This window comes from Malaya genurostris, chromosome 2 (genome assembly GCF_030247185.1).
Source record: "Malaya genurostris strain Urasoe2022 chromosome 2, Malgen_1.1, whole genome shotgun sequence".
NCBI classification, from domain to species: Eukaryota; Metazoa; Arthropoda; class Insecta; order Diptera; family Culicidae; genus Malaya; species Malaya genurostris.
The window spans coordinates 290,546,036-290,554,735 of NC_080571.1; the positions used below are offsets into that span (position 1 = coordinate 290,546,036).

The following is an 8,700-nucleotide window of genomic DNA, read 5'->3' on the forward strand; positions in this document are numbered from 1 at the left end:
ACTTCGGCCATTTGAAAAATCAACTGAGAAGTAAGTAGCGAAGTTCGCTTGACTTCGAAATTTGGAGATATTGAAACGCAATATGAGTACTTTTGTATAGTTTTTAATTACGTTGTATTGCTGTGCAATACAACCAGATCTGATATATTCAGTGGCATCTCGTCCTCATGTGCACCTCGTGCACTGCACAACCTGTCGAATTGAAGGAATGAACTGCGTCCCCAACCCCATTAAAATTCAAAAATTTTTCTGGAATCTTTATTTATTCGATGATAGCAGGTTGGATTGCACCCAAATTGCATGTATTTGCAAGCATTTCATGTACATCAAACATAAAATTTGAAGTATCTGTTGTCGCTGAGTTAGTGTCTAATCCGTGCACATGAGTTACTGCACAGATTCAAGAAGAGAAGAATTACTCAGCTCAGCTCTGATTTGTTTGTTTAATCAAAAATCCCATCCGAAAATATATCGATATCTCATTGTATTGAAAAACACAAGCGAATCTCCATTCTTCAATCTTTAGTTTTCACTTACAACGAACTGCTACATCTGCCACATAAGCACTGCACAACTAGTCAATTTTGTCACGAGACGCCACTTTATATATTTATAGGGTAACAGATCTATTTTGGCCTCTTCATATATTTTGGCCCACTTAACAAACCTTATGGATTTAATAGATGTTAAGTAGCCCATGTTGCATCAATTTCAAGCTTATCACATTAAATTATCTATTGCGGAAGGGTTTTTCAAAGATATTACATCATTTGGTGGATATTTTTACAAAGTGGGCCAAAATAAAATCAATCCTAAACTGGGCCAAAATACCTCTGTTACCCTATATTAGCAAAATTAAATAGTATGAACTCTTAAAAGCGGTTTTCTTCTAGTTTCGCGTATCACTTTTTTCACTGCATGTATCGCATCAAACCCTGTCAGCTTGGAGCGAAATCAATGTTCGTGAAATGTGAGAGCTGGATATCTTGTTAATATTATAATGTCCGACACAATATGTATCTGGAAAGAACTTTTCAGGTATTTCGGTAATTGTTAAATAAAACATGTTGATTGCTTGAAGGTCAATCGAAGAAGAGCTCAGCTCTTTTTCAGACCATAATTTTATCTTTTATTTTCAGGTAGTCATTGTCATGAACACACTAATTGAATGTTACATAAAATCTGGATAAATATTTCATAGTAAAGCGCAGTTACACTGAAAGAATTTAATATTCAGAACGCTGATACATCAAATATGATGTCTGTGCTTGAAATTAGCTGCACATTTATTTTATTCTCCATTTCATATTTGCGAATAGGCAGTAAATAACTGCGCATTTTTTAAGTGTTCTGCCCGTTGAATACAACACATGCCATGAATACAACAATGGTTATGAGATTTGTACCAAACTCATAACCTAGGACAGGACCTGACAATGTTTAATCCACTTCGAGTCAGTTTCGTGATTGGCTGAAATTTACATAACCAAGTACAAGTTGTTAAAATTAATATTACTGCAGGGTGGTAGAAAAAATGTTGTCAGTATCGAGGGTAACGATGTTGTTTGATATTGCATATTTCGGGTCATCTTTTTAAAATTAATAATTTCAATAGGATTTAAGTTCAATTTGATTTTAAGTCCTGTCAATGTGGAAAGTATACGAGTACATTTAACAATCACTGGATGATCTGAGGAGAAAAAACATTGTCAATAACATCAACACAACTCAATCAATTTTTCGAATTTTGCTTCAAATCAAACTGATATAATTGGTGATGATGAAGGGAGAAATCTCAATCTAATTCAAGCTTGATATTAACAGATATTAAATTTAAAAATCTACTGTTTCTCTGCGCTAACAAGCCAGATGTTACAAGTTCGAGTCCTGGCTTGGAAGGATTCTTACACTGAAAATAATTTGCCCGCTAGCACCATATGTAAAGCATTTGAACATAGATTCAACATAGATTTCAATTAAAACACTTTACCGAATCAAGTGTTTTGCACATACTTTTGTATTGTACTCATTTACTCATGTAGTTCGATTCAATAACAAAACACATCTCACCTAAAGGAAAACACAACTATGCTCAATGAAAAATAATATAATTTGCATATTTGCATATTGCATATTAAATTGAAGTGCTCTTCACATATTCGATCGTGAAAATTTTTATCAGTGTAGTATTCGTAAATTTTTAAAGCCCAAACACACTTTGAAACCTTAAAAATCACTTGATTAACGCAAATGCAAAATACAAATGATGAAGCGGATATGATAGAAGTCAGCGAATCCGAAAATTGAAATTTGGCGACAAAAAAATCAGCGCGGCTGATTGAAAAGTCTGTTAATTATGACGAAAGTCTGCGAAAACGTCAATTTATAAAAGTCTGCAACAAAAAATGTCTGCAACACTTTATAAGAAATTTGCAGACCTTGTATCTCTGTTCTTAATAGCGTATGGTTAAAATTCCCTACTCTCCCATTAGCGGCCCTTACACGAGTCATTAAAAATGTCATTAGTAAAAAAAAATCATTCTAATGAACGTGTAGTGGTGCACTAATGACGAAATTTCTAACAAATTTGAATTACATCATTTAAAAGACATCATTTAAAATGACATTTTTAATGCTCGTGTAAGGGCCGCTATTCTTTACCATTATACATGCATCTGTCGCATAGCGTTTTTACGAAAAATGATGATTTCCTTTTAAGTGTGCTACTGAAAATCTCTACACAGTAGAAAACCTTAAAATTCGGTCAGTCCACATTCGACCAGTCTTCAGAGTGGATGACAACAGTCAGAATTTTGTTTGTCATTGCCGAGGTTTCCCTGAACAGCGGTTCTCATCATACGTAGAAATTTAATTTGTTTTCAAGTAAAAGTTGTCTTTGTAGCATTGTAAACCATGGAGACATTAATGGGAATTCGTGGACCGGACTTTGTGATGCTCGCCGCAGATAGTTCGCATGCCCACTCGATTATGGTTCTGAAAGATGGTGAGTAGCAATTGGCTATTACTTTCTAACCTTAAATTAATAATTCCCTATTGTAGATGAAAGCAAAATTTACAAAATCTCCGATAATCTGATGATGGCTACGGTTGGTGAAGCAGGAGACCGAGTACAATTCACAGAGTATATAAGCAAAAATATACTGCTGTATAAGATGCGCAATGGTTACGAGCTTGGACCAAAATCGGCAGCTCATTTCACCCGGAAGAACTTGGCTGATTACTTGCGGTCTCGCACTCCATATCAGGTTAACTTGCTGGTCGGAGGGTAAGGATGGTCTGTTAACTGGTTATACCAGAAAATACGTTGATTTTGTGTAAATCATTAAAGGTACGATGAAGCCGATGGTGCCCAGCTGCACTATATCGATTATCTTGCTAACTGTTTACCGGTGAAATACTCAGCGCACGGTTATGGGGGATTATTTGTATCAAGTATTTTAGATCGGTATCATCATACAAAAATCACGCAGGATGAGGCATATGAAATCATTAAGAAGGGAGTAGCCGAAATTCAGAAGCGGCTGATAATCAATTTGCCGAATTTTAAAGTATCTGTAATTGATAAGGATGGAATCAAAGAACTGGCGGATATCTCGGCTGACAGTTTGAAGCAACCGGTTGCGGCTTAAAATTAGCATTATAGATGGTTTGAAAATTTTCAACATAAAATACACGAATAAAATTGGTTTTGTATAAAAGCGTTCATTTTTTGTAATTTAAACCAGGTTTGTATATAATTTTAAGTTATATTTTTACTGCTGTCTTCTAGAATAAAGCGTAAATTCGCAAAACGGATCGACTAATCCACAGGTAAAAAACAAATCATAATTCATTATGAACTGGGAAACTGAATGTATTGTTTCAAATAAACCTATTTTATTTCTACTACAATCGCAAAAATGTCGCATTGATTTAAATGTTACCAAAGTGTTTCTGTGCACATCAGCAATACTTCTGTGGTAATATTTTATTTGCTGTTCACTTCGCACGAGACCCAATGATTTTCTATGTGTGCGTCCGCACACGTGATCAGCACCAGTGTTGGGAAAATCATATTCAGAAAAAGTTCATTTTCACTATCACTTGTGAAAAAATCAGTTGAAGAGGTTTTCTAAAAAAAACTCAGTGACTGAAAAAATCACTTCCGATATTTTCATTTATAAAACAAGCTCCCAAAAAACTCTGAACTTCGAAGTTCAAAAGTAATTTTTTGTGTCAGTGAAACTTGATGAATTTTCCACAGAAATATCGCTAAAGAGATAATCGTTTCAGTTCGACACCGAAGTGATTCATGCAAGATCTAATTATTATATTTTCATCAATAAAAAAATCTGCTGAATAAATTCGCAATTGAAGTGCAACTGAGAAATAATGACTGTAATATTTTCTTGCACGTAGAGTTGTTAATTTGAACGTGCCATTTGAGCCAATTTGTTCTGATTCTGATAGAATAAAACGCTATTTAGCAAGAATTTGATTCATAGAAGTAACAGAAGCGCAGCATCGTCAGCAAGTCTCGAATACACAGTAGGCGAAGTGTTTGAATAGCGCGTTTGAGTTGGCGTAACGGAAGTCTGCGCTCCTGTTACTTCTACAGACGTTATTCAAGCTAAATTGGCTAATAGTTTTTAATGAGCTGCATAACATTATTTGTTATTTATGTTTTTATTATCATTCTAACTATTATCAATCACAGAACTTGATATTCTTATAAATGATATTACTCCATCACCAGTGTCGAATAAATTTCAAATGCACAACCGAACAGTGCACATTTTCAGAAAGGTTCAGTTTTTGTTCATCGGCGAATTTATCCATCATGTACTCTGTGAAGGGTTGAGATAATACAATGGCTTTGAAAAATCATTTCCCAAAAATCTTCTGATCGAGAATCATTTTAAATATATTCAATGTGCGAACGTTTTTCTTAAATATATATCATCGAGCATAATGTTTGCTAGTGAACTTTTTACAATTGAATTTTCGCCATGTTTCAGTGAGAATCGTGTTGTCAAAAAACAGTACAGAACATTGTTACAGTGAGTTCTTTGATCGATGATTTTTGTCTAAAAATCACTTGTAAACAATTTCAGTTGCGATTTTCAAAATTTTGATTTTTCACAACACTGATCAGCACCTTTCATCATCTAGCTCAACAAACTAAACTGTCCTTTTCGGGGTATCTGAATTCCTACAATAACTATTTTCAAAATTAGCATAGACACAATAAGTTTGTATAGACCACAAAATCATTGCTGCCTAAATATTCAAAACAAATGTTTGCAGTGATTTTGACGCTATTTGTGCAGTTCGGTCAATCCCATAGAACTGTTCCTTGTGGTTTTGGCTAATTCTTTTACTATTATAATCTTAATCAGATTTATAGCTCTAACCCACATTATAAGATCCGAATGAATTCTGAATCGGCAAGAAATTTTCATGCGGAGTTCCATGTGGAAATTATAATGAATTCCGAATAAATTCCAACTCTAGTGCAACAATCGATTCCGAATGAATTTCGACTACAACCGGTTGATTCGGAAATCTGTCGGAATTTAGTGAGAAGATGCGGGCTGAACTTTCAATTCGTTTTCTTCTTATTCTTTACCAATTTTGCACGTTTTCGTGCTAATTTTCAGTTTATTTTTAAATAAAAACATTATATAACTGAACATCTATATATTAATCTTCAAGCTTTTCGAATATACAAAACTAGTAAATAACCAGTTCTCTTAGAGTTCCAGCATTAACTATTGAAATTCGCTGGAAACTAACAAAAAGGCCTACCTTAGTCAGCATCATCCACTCCTTCAGCTAGAGTGTAGTGAAATCTCGGGTAATTTTTCAAAAGAGTGTATAAGCAAGTGACAGTTTCTCTTTAATCACTCTCTCTTTCGATTATTGTGATGTGATTAAAAAGATTTTCTTTGATATCACTATTCTGTTTGAAAGTCGAAAGTTTCGGGTATCATTTCATGCAAAGAGTTGAGTGATAAACGTGGAATCCGCTTGGGAATTAATAGAAGAGAAGGTAAACAAAGAGAAACTGTCATTTGCTTATACGCCTTTTTGAAAAATTAATTGAGAAATGGCTTAACTTTTACACTAACATATTCATAAAATGAGCGAAATATCAATGACATTTATAATGTCACCTTCAATCAGGTACATCAGGCACCTAAAAAACGAGCAGAATGTATTGCTTATTCCGTAATTACGATGATATGGGGGGAGACGAGCAGTCGATGCTCATTTCGTCAATGTGGGAATGTGAACATACATCTATATACATTTTATACTAGTTTAAGAACTTGATTTGAGGAGAGGTGGTTCTAAGTAGTTTCCATAAGGCACTTGGTAAAATATACTGAAATGTGACTTATACCTAGGGTAACAGAGGTATTTTGGCCCGCTTTAGGATCGATTTTATTTTGGCCCACTTTGTAAAAATATCCACCAAATGTTTAAATATCTTTGAAAAATCCTTCCGCAATAGGTAATTTAATGTGATTAGCTTCAAACTGATGCAACATGGGTTACCTAAGATCGATTGAATCCATATAGTTTGTTAGGCGGACCAAAATATATGAAGTGGCCAAAATACCTCTGTTACCCTACTCACTAGTAAGTTATATCTACTCAATGGTTAGGTAGAGTTGACTCAATTTCATGTTCAATGCGGTTTACTAAATTGTAGCTTATGGAGCAAAACTCTGTTGAGTGGCTTTGTTCTTCACGTTTTGACAACCATAGATAGAACGAATAAAGGTAAAGATCCGAAACTACTCAAAATTAGAGTGCCTATAACCAGAGTGACGACATCTCATCCGTAATTTTGGCAACAATTCAAAACATTCCATTAGCTTTACATTGAATTGACAGGTCGTTTGCTCGTTTGGAACTGGGAGCTGTCATTCCAAACGAACAGCTGTCGCCACTCTGATTATAGTCACTCTACTCAAAATTAAGTCAAAATAAGCCAAACAATAGCTACTTTGTATATACTGTGAAGTGTGTTATTTTGGTAATTCAATTTAATTTAATTTTCTGTTAAGATGATAACACTGTCAAAATTTTTGCGTTTCGCTTTGGTCAACATTGAACGCTCTCTTTCTCAATGGTGCGGATATCTTTCCGTCACTGTCAAAGTTCGCGTTTCCTTGTTTCCTGCTTTCTTTCCTAACGTCAAGATGGCTGATCAGGTATCGTTTCGTCGTCCGTTCTTGTTAAAATCAGTCTTTTCGCTGTATTTTCGTGTTAAAATAACTACTTTTTGCGACATTTTAAGTCAAGAAGGAGTTCAGTCGTGGGGCTTTGCAAAAGATTTGTTGTAGCGTGATTATTTACGGCTAAAAGTGATTGTTTTACACGTGTATGCAGCTCTACTGTGTCGGCTCAAAACAAACTTTGCTAAGTGAATCCTTCGTTGGCTAAAATGATGAAAATTTCATGACGGTCTACTGACACAAACGTGAAGAATGTCAGATTTTAACCCAAATTTAATCGTTACTGATTAGCCCGAAAAGCTTTCACGTTTCAAGCCGTTCAGCCGCTTTGTTTAATTCAAGTTTGCCACATTAAATTGTTTTTGTATTTTGACAGAACGAGCGTGCGTTCCAGAAGCAAATCGGTGTCAACCTGAACCGTAAACAGGCTAACAAGAAGAAGGGTTTTCGCTTACATCGCAGCATCGGTCTTGGATTCAAAACTCCTAAGGAGGCAAGGACTTTTTTTTAACTGTGCCATTGTTCGATTGTTAAATAATTCAATGATGATACCCTTTCACGATGGTCTTCTGATTACCGCATGAGGATACCCTGTGCTAAACCCAAACTTTTTTTTCTGATTCGTATTGAAATTAGTTTAACAATTGAAACAATACTCTCTGATCATCTAATACTAACGGTATTTTGTTTTAGGCGATAGCTGGGACATACATCGACAAGAAATGTCCATTTACCGGTCACATTTCCATTCGTGGTCGCATTCTGACCGGAGTGGTTCGAAAGATGAAAATGCAACGAACAATCGTGATCCGTCGTGACTACCTTCACTTCATACGGAAGTACGACCGATTCGAAAAGCGTCACCGGAATCTTAGTGTGCATTTGTCGCCTTGCTTCAGGTATGTGCTGGTTGAAATACTGCATCCTTGCGCAAGTGTTCACTCTGCGTCATTCGGAATTGCCCATAGAATGACGCTATTTAATCTTGCAATAGTAAACTTTTCGAGATAGCATAACTATTCACGAGACGTTTCATCGGTTTTCTTTTCGGAAGCCTATTGGCGCTTCGATGCAAGTAGCTGTCACAGTCTGTTATTGAAACCCTTCATTTTTTTTATGAATGATACTTGACAATCGTTTAAAGGACCTTTTGATTTGACCAAATTTAATAAAAACAACTAACTGTACGTTTTCTATCCACAGGGACGTCGAGGCCGGTGATATTGTGACCGTTGGCGAATGTAGGCCGTTGTCGAAGACCGTGCGCTTCAATGTGCTTAAAGTGAGCAAATTGGCTGGTGCCAAGAAGAAGTTCAATAAGTTCTAAGACATTTAGAATAAAACATGTACATGAGAAAAATGGATGGAAAAAAATCTGGAGAAAAAATTAGCAAGTATCTGAAATTTCTCCAGGAGTTTTCAAGAAAAATACATTAAAATTTGGAAAGCAGAT

General features: G+C 35.3%; 2 protein-coding genes across 2 annotated transcripts; both read left to right on the top strand.

Annotated features, from left to right (window-relative positions):
• Positions 1 to 2,784: 2,784 nt before the first annotated feature.
• LOC131430555 (proteasome subunit beta type-2-like) lies at positions 2,785 to 3,719 on the top strand. Its single transcript, XM_058595622.1, has 3 exons — positions 2,785 to 3,004; positions 3,061 to 3,286; positions 3,350 to 3,719. Exons 1-3 carry the CDS (start codon positions 2,914 to 2,916, stop codon positions 3,648 to 3,650), a joined length of 618 nt encoding a protein of 205 aa, XP_058451605.1. The 5' UTR covers positions 2,785 to 2,913; the 3' UTR covers positions 3,651 to 3,719.
• A 3,403-nt stretch (positions 3,720 to 7,122) lies between these two features.
• On the top strand, positions 7,123 to 8,694 carry LOC131430557 (small ribosomal subunit protein uS17). Its single transcript, XM_058595625.1, has 4 exons — positions 7,123 to 7,223; positions 7,624 to 7,740; positions 7,941 to 8,146; positions 8,451 to 8,694. Exons 1-4 carry the CDS (start codon positions 7,212 to 7,214, stop codon positions 8,572 to 8,574), a joined length of 459 nt encoding a protein of 152 aa, XP_058451608.1. The 5' UTR covers positions 7,123 to 7,211; the 3' UTR covers positions 8,575 to 8,694.
• Positions 8,695 to 8,700: the final 6 nt, after the last annotated feature.

Coding starts and splice junctions, on each gene's coding strand:
- LOC131430555 (XM_058595622.1), top strand. CDS start 2,914: ATGGAGACATTAATGGGAATTCGTGGACCGGACTTTGTGATGCTCGCC. Junction 3,005..3,060: donor GATTATGGTTCTGAAAGATG/GTGAGTAGCAAT, acceptor TCCCTATTGTAG/ATGAAAGCAAAATTTACAAA. Junction 3,287..3,349: donor GTTAACTTGCTGGTCGGAGG/GTAAGGATGGTC, acceptor AAATCATTAAAG/GTACGATGAAGCCGATGGTG.
- LOC131430557 (XM_058595625.1), top strand. Junction 7,741..7,940: donor GATTCAAAACTCCTAAGGAG/GCAAGGACTTTT, acceptor ATTTTGTTTTAG/GCGATAGCTGGGACATACAT. Junction 8,147..8,450: donor CATTTGTCGCCTTGCTTCAG/GTATGTGCTGGT, acceptor TTCTATCCACAG/GGACGTCGAGGCCGGTGATA.